This window comes from Colletotrichum karsti (genome assembly GCF_011947395.1).
Source record: "Colletotrichum karsti strain CkLH20 chromosome Unknown Scaffold27, whole genome shotgun sequence".
In the NCBI taxonomy this organism is placed as follows: domain Eukaryota; kingdom Fungi; phylum Ascomycota; class Sordariomycetes; order Glomerellales; family Glomerellaceae; genus Colletotrichum; species Colletotrichum karsti.
Window position 1 is genome coordinate 73700 of NW_024065927.1, and position 11680 is coordinate 85379.

The 11680-nt window shown below is 53.8% G+C and overlaps 2 protein-coding genes across 2 annotated transcripts; one reads left to right on the forward strand and one right to left on the reverse strand.

Moving 5' to 3' along the window:
• Positions 1-456: 456 nt before the first annotated feature.
• CkaCkLH20_08164 (glucose sorbosone dehydrogenase) lies at positions 457-1953 on the forward strand (the record flags this gene model as incomplete). The annotated part of the gene is made up of 3 exons (XM_038890879.1): positions 457-744; positions 803-1538; positions 1589-1953. 3 exons carry the CDS (start codon positions 457-459, stop codon positions 1951-1953), a joined length of 1389 nt encoding a protein of 462 aa, XP_038743642.1.
• A 6957-nt stretch (positions 1954-8910) lies between these two features.
• On the reverse strand, positions 8911-10611 carry CkaCkLH20_08165 (pisatin demethylase; the record flags this gene model as incomplete). Its single annotated transcript, XM_038890880.1, has 4 exons — positions 8911-9033; positions 9091-10092; positions 10148-10344; positions 10398-10611. The coding sequence occupies 4 exons, from the start codon at positions 10609-10611 to the stop codon at positions 8911-8913; spliced, it is 1536 nt and encodes a 511-aa protein (XP_038743643.1).
• Positions 10612-11680: the final 1069 nt, after the last annotated feature.

Sequence of the window (11680 nt, forward strand, 5' to 3'; positions counted from 1 at the left end):
GGAACAACCTCCCCCGTCAACCGTCCGCCGCCGCCCGCCATCCACCAACAGACCCGACAGTCCAGTCCGCCAACGCCGTGGGTCATGGCCTGTTCTCCGCCGACCATCCGCCGTCCCTTGATGGCACTAGGGAAGCTCTAAACTTGAAAGAGGTTTTCAGGATCACCCCTCGCAGGCATCTCGGCCACTCGCTGAGCGTCGACGGTCGCATCTGCAGCTGCGAACCAGTCTCTCTTTTGCCAAGTGGGGTTGAATTTGCGACCTTGAAGGTCCCCGATGTGAGGCCTCGCTACCCGTCGCGCGGGACTGCTCGCGATAACCGCCTCATCCTGCATCCAAGCACCAAATGCTTAGGTCTTTTCCCATCAGAACCTACAAAATCAGAGCCTCTCTGAAGGCTCCAGTACGCAGGGCCAAATCTGGTCTTCGATAGTCAATTGATACGAATCCGCGACCATGAGAGGTATTCAGACTACGGTCCTCGCGGCCATCGCAACAGTCGTTGTCGCCAAGGAATGCGCCGATATCCTCGTCCCCAGCTACACCCCTCCTCAAGTCGCCGCTGGCTGGGAGGCCCAGCTTGTCGCCAATGGCTTCAAGAAACCTCGGACCATACACGTCGACAGTGAAGGCGCTCTGCTCGTTCTCGATGCTGCTGTCGGCGTGTACCATGTCACCTTCGAAGAGAATGGCGGCACATGTCTGACGCTTACCGAGAGCAAGCTCATGATCAACAATACCCGAGTAGGATCTCACACCTTGGACGCATTGCAGCTGGATGGCCTAACATCTCTTTATCTAGTTGACCCATGGCATGGCCCTCTCTGAAGACGGCAAGACCCTCTACGCGTCCTCAGTTGACAAAGTTCTCGCCTGGGCCTACGACCAAGAGGCCGGTTCCGTCAATGCCGACCCTGCCGTCGTCATTGACAACATGGCGAACAATGACCAGACAACGCGTACTCTGATCATGTCCCAGGCCTCTGAGAACTGGCTGGTCGTCTCGCGTGGCGTCGACGAGAACTTCGACATCGACGCTCTCGATTCATCTTCGGGCCACGCCCAAGTCAAAGCTTTTGACCTCAGCAAGGTCGGCAGCAACCCATACGATTTCAACACCGACGGAAAACTTCTAGGATGGGGTATCCGCAATGCTGTCGCCGTCGCAGAGGATCCCTCGACCGGGAACATTTGGGCCATGGACAACTCGATTGACGACATCACGCGTAACGGCGTCGATATCCACAACAACAACCCCGGCGAGGAACTGAACCTGCTTGGCACTGTTGCCAAAGAGACCGATGCCGGAAATTACGGTTACCCGCGCTGCTTCGCCGTGTGGGATACAAGCATCCCCCTCAACGACTCCCTCAAGGTCGGCGACCAGTTCTCGATGGAACAGAACAACACCATGAACGACACCCGGTGCCACGATGACTACGTTGCCCCGCGTCTTACCTTCCAGTCGCACACATCCCCGGTCTTCCTCAAGTTCGACAAGGACGGCTCCCACGCCCTCATGTCTTTTCGCGGTAGCTGTGAGTTGACTTTTGGATCAGGTCTTGGGTGACAAGCTGACAACATGCAGACAACCGCCCCGACCCTGTTGGCTACGCCTTGACTTCGACCGAGTTCAGCAATGGCGAGCCTGTTGTCAGCAGCGACTCGACTAGCGCTCTCAAGAACATCATGTTCAACAAAGACCTCAGCAAATGTCCCGATCAGTGCTTTCGCCCGGTCGGCCTCGCCTGGGATTCGCAGAATAGGTTGTTCATGACTTCTGACAGTACTGGTGAGATCTATGTCCTCAGACAGAACGATGCGACGCCCACTTCTACATCACCAGGCACCATCGTGACCTCGACCGCCAAGCCTGATGCCGCCAACGGTATTTCGCCGTCGATCGGCTTGGTCTTTAGTGCCATCTGCGCTGTGTTATGGGCAGTAATTTAATATTCTAAGATGATACTCGGCCATTGTGATGAGAAGAGACTTGCAATGACGCCGGCACTGATGGAGAGTAGCACATGCAGGCCTTTCACGATTTAATGAACTGTTACACTATCGATACTCGCCGCTTCATGTGTAACGCAGTAGCCTTTCTTCTGTAGCTCTGACCGGTTCGGTATATTCTTCACGATGTAATGAATTCACTGTATACGAGAGTTGCCTCAGCCGCCATGGAATTCGCATTTGCCTTCGTTCTCAACAACAGTAAGTCTCGAATTCGATGGCTTCGAACAGTCGGCGAACCGACGTTCGTAGCATTACACTCCACACGTTGCTCTTTCCAGGCCGTCGCAAACACCTTCGCATCTGGTGATCCTGATCGAGTGTGGTTGAGACAACAAGAAAACCTGGAATCGCGACTTATTGTCGACTTGCTTGCGAGATATACCCAGCTCTAAGTAAATTTGCAAACTACTAAGGAACTTTGTCTAGTAGCAGGATTTTGTGTTTTTTCCGACCTTGGAATGGAGGTGACAAAGCATGATGCCCTCAGTACCGAGAGCGGCTTATTGGGAACAGAGACGGAGGTGTGGCTGAAATTCTACGAGTCTCGTCGTCTTTCCCTGATGCGTCGTCATAAGGGTCAGAGAGTACGTGACCTTTGAGAACTTCGTCGCGAATCGACGTCGATACACCGCGTCATCTGACATGATCGGCGTGAGGATTCTTTAGATGATACCGCGATGGTATTGACAAATTGAGACGCGATCGCGGTGGTCCTCCTGGTGGGCTTATCCCGTTTTGATGAGCTAGACGTAGAACGGGGTCGAAGGGAGTCCGGGAGAGCGAGATATCGGCGTGCTCGGGACGGGATAGAGGCAAGCAATAGCAGTCGCAGGCCGAGCATCATTATATAAATTTGTGATCTAGGTCGAGCCTGGACGATTTGCAGGCTTCTTTTGCTTCTCGATGTCATCTTCAGAGGTCGACGTGAGCTTGCGCTCTGTCATCTCTTACCCGAACCCTTGCATTCCTCTCGCCGACTCCCACAAGCCATCACGAAATAGCCTCACACTCCTTCCGAATGCCCTCAGAACATAGTATCCAACCATCCCGGCATCTACCAACACCACCGACGCAGCCATGAAGGACCCCTGCTGCCGGATGCCCACCACACATCCACCTCCGCTTCCCTACCTCCCACACACACGTGAATCACGCCGTAATCATGGTTTTCGCGGGTGCATGGCACAAGGTTCGAAGCTGCACTTCGGCACAGCGCAAGCTTTGACGGACCGAAGTGGTGGTGGTTGCAGAACACACCACCACACCAACTCCCAAAGAGTACACCGAAGACGAACTTAATTCTGGAGGGAAAAGAATCCGCACGGTGTCGGTACCGCAGTACTTCCATAGCCGTTGTCACCAACAGGAAAAGATACATGCTGAGATGTTTTGACTTCGATTCGTCGTCTGATGTAGGCCGAGTGCTGCGTCCCGGAAGTTCGTACTCGGGCAGCTAGCTGGCTTTGGCCGCTCGTCTCCTGCTTAGGCGTGCGCTGCGGGTTCCGGGTCTTCCTGGAAGTGCCTTTTTCTCTTTCCTGGAGTGGGGTGGTAGAAAACGTTTCTTCGTCTCTCCGCCGACACCTTTCGACTTCTTCCTCCTGCAACTCCTCCCACGACTTGCCATCACCAGTCCATCACCACAACCACCACCGACGACACCGATCTACCCTCCGACGATTGTTCCCATCTTCGCAGCAGATCATTTTTGGAAGCGAACATTGGTGCAAGCAGCCATGGTTCGGAAACGTCATCACCACCACGCCAGATCACGTGGCCTTGGCTGAACACACACATTCCACCTCTCTCCCGTTTCCAGCTCCCCTAACATATTCTCTCTCTCGCTTATCTCTTATCAGAAAGGTCAGTTCCAGGTCTTTTTTTTCCATCTGCGCTCCTCCCAATAGCCCATCGCTCTTTCCCCATCGTCTCTGCCCAGCAAACGTATCCATCTTCACAACACCATCATTTTCTTTTGCCAACGGGCAGCATTTTTTCTTGTTTCCTGGCTGCTGCTCTTGCCTCAAAGACTCTGGTTGCTCTCGCTTAAAAAGTGGGTTGGTGATTTTTCTGCGTTCGCTGTTGCCCGTCCTCATTGACCTCTGGGTTTGTTTACACCCTCCCTTTGCTCACATCTTCACAACCGCACTCAGCCTTGAATTCATCCACCACTGCCATTTTTATGTCATCAACAGCGCTGTTAGGTGCTCTGCCCTCTTCCCACCTTCAAAAAAAAAAACACGCTGCCTTGTTCTGCTCAATCCTGCTGCATAAAGGCCTCCAGACTGATATTCATCAAGCATCAAAAAGAGGCATCAAAGAAAAGCTAGGACAGCACGGCAAAGCTGCCCGTTGCACCTGCCCATTCCATAACAAAGGTCAGGAACAAATCAGATGCTTTCTTCCAAACATGGCATTTCTTGCTGACAATTCGCTTCTGTTCAGGCACCTCAGAGACCTCCATAAACACTGGGTGCACTCAGCCCAGCACTCCTGCAGGCGAGACGATCCATCATGCAAACACCATGAGCTACGTTCCTGGAGGAGCTAGGCGCTCCGACCTCACCACATGAAACAATCCGCACAAGCTGGCTGAGCGTTGCTTGAAACATCCAAGCGGTAAGTGTATATATGTGGCTACTGCTCCCTGGTTCAGAAGTTCTAACAACCCGATAAAGACAGCTGTCGCATGGCTTTCGAAGTCGAGTCAACAAGCAAGTTGAATGTTTGCCGCTCAATACAATGCAGCCATTCTCAAGTTATCAAGAGAAGACTTGATGGAGTCGGCACTACAACTTGAGTATTGTCCCCAAGGACACTGGTCTCAACAATGCCTGCCTGAGTCTCGCGGCCTCACAATCACAGGACTGGGGCGTGGACCCTGAGTCTCTGCAAGTCTTGATAACGGCGATGCCTTCAATTCCGGCCTCGACGATCGAGCTGTCGTCACAATGCGATTACCAAGGATTTCGCCCTGCTTTCACATCAGCCTTACTATGATTCAAGAGATGACGGGCTTGTCGGCCACTACACGATATCGGATTGCCTGCAGATATCCATGACAGCACAAGTTTGACATCGAAGGCACATCCAACAGGTTGGAGGTTGGTGGCAACACCCATCTTGCACTCCCTGCCTTCAACAACGGCGGAGCGGGCTCTGCCACCCTCCTCACCGTGCTAGTCATTCTTGGTGCCGGTCACCACCCACGGCGCCATTCGCCTTCGTTCAATTCAATGGCGCCGGCCGCCGCGTGCAGTTCAAGGAGTTCGATCCTGGTATGTTATTCTCCCTCTGTTATCCCTCCGATATCACAAGTTATCTTCGAGTGTGGTTTCACATGGTCTCCCATCTCGTCGCTCCATCCATGACCCAAGATCACGTCAACTGACATGAGACACAGTTCGAACTTGGACCACAAGATTGACATACTCTCCGGAGGCTGGTTCATTAACCTCCAGCCTCTGTCAAGCCATTCGCAAGCCTCAACAACACCCTTTGCTCGTCGTATTGCGCGGCGAATTGCTACTGCTCACCAGTATGTGATTGATTGACCTCAGCCTCACGCATTCAACAATTTCTACCAGTCAACATGTTTGCGTCCGCGGGCTTGCCCGGCGCGAGCCTCGCGGTACGGGCAACCATCTCCGCCGGCGGAGGCACATCCAAGCCTCACTCAAATCGCCGCGTGGAAAGCTCACCATCCCGATCAAATGGCGGCAGTTGGTTCCCCTGCGTAATTGCACCAACATGACATCGATTCATGCGGGAGCTAACTGCCAGCCAAAAATTCCAGACGCACCTGGTAATTTGAAATGTTGTTCAAATTATCGCGGCGGGCAGTATGAACCTTAACGAACAATGTTCCGGCGTCTGGCTCCCTCTGTAAAGAGATTTCATGAACATCGCGATTCATGCGGGGGAGTCAGGCGTCGCTCGGCAAGGGCTTTCGAAAGAGGATGTTTGATGAAACTTAACGAACATATTTCGGCGTCTGGCTCCCTCTCCCAAAAGCAAACCCTTCGACGGGGAGTCAGGTGTCGCACCGCCAGACGACTTTCCGGAGGCCATGACCCTTAACGAACATATTCCGGCGTCTGGCTCTCTCTGTAAAGAGACTTCATGAACACCGCGATTCATGCGGGGGAGTCAGGCGTCGCCAACCAAATTCTCTCGAAAGTGTATGTTTGACGAAGTCTCCCAAACATATTTCAGCGTCTGGCCCCTTCCTCAAAACCACAGCGCAACAGTGGGGGTCAGAAGTCGCACATCAAAAAGCTTCCCAAAAGAAGATGTTGTTTTGCCTCCCAAGCGATGGCATTTCTGTGGGAGAGTGGACGGGATCCCGAGTTTTCCAATGGGTGTGGTCGTATGAAGTCTCACGAACATATTTCGGCGTCCGGCTCCCTCCCCCAGCACACGGCTTTCATGATTCACGATCCATGGGGGGGCTGGACGTCGCCCATTGCACTGCGGCTTGGAATCTGAACGAGCGTTCAGATTATGTTCGTCTGCTGAACCTTAACGAACATACTGCGGTGGTTGGGTCGCCCGGGTCGATTGCCGGACAGTCTTCCCGGGTCCAGCCACCGTCAGTATGTTACTCGACAGTTCGGGTTTACTAATCTGAAATTTCGTTCAAATTACGGTCTTCGAATGTATGAACCTTAACGAACATTGGCGGCGGCGGGTGTCTCGGGACAATGGCAATTCATTCGCCCGGGCTAACCGCCCGAGGTTGATGCCTCACGGCAACTCTTGAATCATTCGTCTCGGAGCCTGCCGTCGTCAATGTTCAAACACTTCGATAGAACATTAATAATGATTATCGGCCATCGACATCAGCATCAATGCACACCAACACTGGGGTGCCTTCCGCTTCACACCCGACGATTGGACACCTCTGCCATTGAGCAAATCAACCGTGTTCCTTGCGTTTTCTTACCGACACCTTACTGGAGCATTCCCACAGAATTATGAGATGCTCGAGCCACTGAGACCCCTGTCCCAGTGGCCCGCCCGGCGCGGGCCAGCAAGACGCAGGCGGCGCCGGCGCCGTCGGCCTCATTTCAGTCTTCGAGACCGAGGTCTGATGGCGGTGCTGCGGCGCGTCTTTCCCACACGAAGCGGTCACTGTTGCATCAAGGTTCAGTTCTCGTCGGAGATTTCATGGCCTCTCACTCTGCCGCGCATTGGTTTGTCTCCCTTCTCTACCCTTCACCACAGCTGCTAACTCCTTCATGCTCAGGTCCCCTGGCTGACCTGATCTACAATGGCCCGGCTCGTCTGCTCTCTCAAGCTTGTCTCTCGCTGGGTATGTCGAGATTTCGAACAGAGTCAACACACGCGGATTGCTGCATTGTGCTGCGCAGCGAATTGCTATGCTTGCTCGACCAGACTCAGGTGCATCTACAAGACTTGAATTAACTCCGGCCCTCTTTGGCCGCTGCTCGCATCTCAGGTGGCCGCCCACGGCGTACGATACTTGGAAGACGGGTTGCTGCATTATGTTAAGTCTGAGCCACTGGATTTCTTGCACCACTGCCGGTAGGTCCTGTCCCATCATCATCAAGCTATGGCCTCTAACTCCGGACAACAGAAACATGCCTCTGTCGCACCCGAAGCAGTTCCCGAAGAATATTGCATTGAACATCAGAATTCGAAGGAGGAAAATAACACTGGTCTTTGTCGACAACATGAACACATGTCAACCCTTCAAACGTCGATAGCATTCTACCATCGTTGCACAGGCTTCAAGACTCGTCATTCTGTTTCCGGGTTCCCCTTCGAGGCGATCGCACGACCTGGCTGTTCGAGGAGATATGTGTGACTGTGATTTAGCATTTGTCTGCGGCTCTCACTCCTCATGTGTTGGTGCGTTGTGTTGTGCGGCGAGTTGTTGTTCTTACCGAAAGACAAGACCCACCGTTCTCATGCTGATTCACGAGGAAGTTCCGCGCGTCGTTCCATTGCCCGAAATAGCTGTCACAGTCGAACATACAGCATCACCCATCTCACGAGAAACGGGACAGGAAAAGCTCTACCTCGCCGACACTCATGGCGTTCCTCTCCGTGGCAGCATCCTTTGCTTATCACTGTCATCGACCAGCTTGTTCAGATTGTGTCTATGGAGGCAAAACACCGCGTCACAATAGGAGCCAGATTGAGAATCAACACTGTCCTCGACGGGTAAGTCGAGGATCTGAGGACATGTACACATGAGGGCTGACAATGTTCATCTATAGCTTCTCAACATCACAATCCAGATGATGAATAGATCTGTTCCATGTTATGAGTGCGGACCCGAACGCTTCGGAAGAGAAACAATGGATTCAGCAGGTTCGTACATGCCCCTGCTCTTCCATGGCAAAGCTGACACATACCCCAGACATTGCAGCTACATTGCAGCTAGACAGCGACGAGACAAGGTTAGCAAAGCGCAGCAAGCAGGAACTTTCGCCGTCTATGCATAAGAGAGTGTCGTTGAGCGTCTCACGCGACCCGCCCAGAAATCGATTCGTACGAAGCCGGCGATCTCCGCGATTCATCCTGCGAGATTCGAACGCTCAAGGCGACCTCCGTATACTGCGAACACCGGCCGGTTTGCGCCTCGATATCGAGCCAGGCAAGATTCAGGTGCTACGATACAGCGTCGATGGAAATGAAGAGGTATTTTGCTAGGATTCGGGAATGGCGAGTTGATCAGAGCCAGAGAGGATTTAGGGTGCGTTGTAGACAGAAGGAACACTTGCAGAGCGGGATACGGGCAGATATTACTTCTGAGTAGTCCAGGAGACCCAAAATTGCGTTCCTACATTAGGCGTCCTTATTCCATTTTTAAATCGTGACGGCAGGAACTGTTGACAAAAAGCTCGTGACGGTGCTTTCTCGTGATAATCATGCCGTCCTCTCCATAACTTGCACCCACATGTCAGAGATGACGAAGAGCCCCATGACATTGTGAGCCTTCCACGGACGCGCGGGATCGATGAGCGCCAGCTCGAAGTTGCGTAGTAGCTGCTCGTAAACACCTGGTTAGTATCGCGTCTTCGAGAAGGAGGATAGATGCCAGCTCACCTCGAAGATCGTCTTTGCCATCTCAAGCTGCGCAACCGGCTTGCCCAAGCACACAAACCTCCCATACCCAAAGACCATGTCATTCACACTCTTCATAACCGCAAGCTTCTCCTCATCCTCCTCAAACCACCTCTCAGGACGAAACGCCTTCGCGTCCTCCCCATACGTCTCCTCGCTACGATGCATCGCGTTGGCAGAGTACGCAATACAAGCCCCCTCCGGCACAAACACGCTCTCCCCACCAACCGTAATCGTGTCCCCTCCAGCCGGCACATCCCGCGGGAAAGGACACACGACCGGCGGCCTCACCCTCAACGCCTCGCGAATCACGGCCTGGAGATACGGCATCTTCCTCGTCTGCTCTAACGACACCAGCCCCTCGCCCTGCCCTGGCGCAAGCCCGTCCCTCACAGCCTCGTCAATCTCGCGCCTGAGCTTCGTATACACCCGCGCGTTCGTCATAATCGCAAGCAAAGCCCCCCGCATCGCCGCCGCCGTCGTATCCGACCCGGCAATGATCTGCTCCAGCGCCTCGGACCGCAACTCGTCCCCGCTCAGCCCGTGCCGGATGAAGGACGCGAGCATATCCGACCTCTTCTCCGTCTCGCCCTCCGCGCGCGCATCCACCGCGCGGAAACACGCCGCCATCATCTTCCCGAAGCCGGTGCCGTCAGCCGGCGAAGGGGCGATGAGGCGGCCGACGACGGGCGCCTGCGCGAGCCAGCTCCCGCCGAGGGCGAGGGCCACGTTGGCGGCCGTGAGGCCCTGGTCGTTGGAGGCGATGTAGGCGTCGACGTCGGCGTCGTGGCGGAGCATGCCGAAGGTCTTGCCGAGCCCGACGCCGGAGATGACGTCGAGGGTGAGGTACTGGATTTTCTTGGCCAGGTCCATGGGGACGATGTGGGATGGGGTGGAGAGGTGGTTTTGGCGGATTAGGGCGAGGAGTTCGGCTACGCGGGCGTCGATGGCGGGTTCGAGGTCGAGGTTTTCTCGGCCTGAGTACTGCGGTGTTTTTGGTTAGTAATAGCTGAGGAGGGAGGAGGGAGGTGAGGCATACGCCTGGGGCCATTTGTTTTCGTCTCTTGTCGTGCTTTGCGTTGTCAGTCTGCGTGAAGACGTTGTCTCGGCGGTGTTCGACGCGGGCGGCGTGGTAGAACCAGTCGGTGCGCTTGTAGCCGGGGTGTTTGTTCACGTGTGTCCAGACCTCCGGGGAGGATGTCATCAGGATGCCTGGTGCTATGCGAGCGATTGGGCCTGGGGGTTGTCAGGAAGGTGGATCAAGGGATCGAGGGAGGAGGATCGTGTACCGTATTTCTCGTTCACCTCTGCGTACCACTCGTGAACATTGTTTCCCAGGATCTGCTTGCTGTGTGGCCAGTGGGTGATGCCCGTCCACCGCGGTCCGCCGAACTTGCGCAACTTGACGAAGACGATGAGACGGTTGACGACGAAGTAGAGGCACAGCAGCCCGCCGAGGATGGGCAGAGTTGCCAGGCCTGATATCGAGCTTAGGAGCGCCATTGTAAAAGATTCTAATGTGAACAGATTCACCTTCGACATACCCGTCATCCAGAGAAATGTGAGGACTCTCTGCCTTTTGTAAATCATCCATCTGAGGCCCCGCACGACGATGATTCGTCTGCTCGGTTACGAGGCGTGCCAAGTACATACCGGTTCCCCATCGCCCCAATCAGGACGGGGGGATACATCAGCAGTCATCATCGGGATGCTACGCTGGTAGATGCGGGATGTGCATTAGTCTGGTTTGTAGCGGGTATGGTTCCGATGCCCCCCTGCACTGATGATGCGGATGACGGCGGCGGGGGTGTGCGTGTTTCTCGGTCGAGAGTAGCCTTGGTGGGAATGGCTTGCTGTACTCGGCTGCGAAGTTGGGAGATCTCGATTTTCTGCTCTCCGATTATGGGATTCAAGATATTTGGCAAGCCGGGGTTGGAACCAGCTCGTTACGGTTCAGATTCGGTACCCTGAGGCACCTGAGCGATATTCACCTCCTGGCTGCATGGCTACAATACTTCCAGAGTTACATTTTATCTCGGCCGATGATGTCTCTGTTGTGACCCTCGACTACCTTGTTCCGCTAGTTTTGTTTGTTGCAATTCTCTATATCCTTTGATGATCTCCAAGCTGCTGACTGTGAAGAACAACGGGTATTTGTTTTGTCCAACTCGAGTATAACATGAAAGACTTGCGGTTGAGCTCAAACAGTGGTTCCCGCTGTGGTCGACTTTCCAGATTTCTTTCAGCCTCCATATGATACAGCAAACTTGATAAGGAAGGTTTTGGAGAGAATAGGGGGGAGGTGTCAAAGTTTGTTTGGTAGAGTCGTGAAGTTTGAGGCATTAGTTTGAAATTTCCCTTGCTCCGTCATCGTGACTTTATTGTTCCACATATCCGGCATCCTCGAAATTTGGCTGGCTTCGTTTTCCTGCCAGTCTCCCATTTCGTTCATCATCGAAATGCAACAGTATGGGATGAAAAGAAGCACTCCCTGGAATAGGATACTGTATCACACATCACACCTTCATGCCGTCGATGGTTATGTACCACGGCGGCAGGAGGCGTTCTCAGA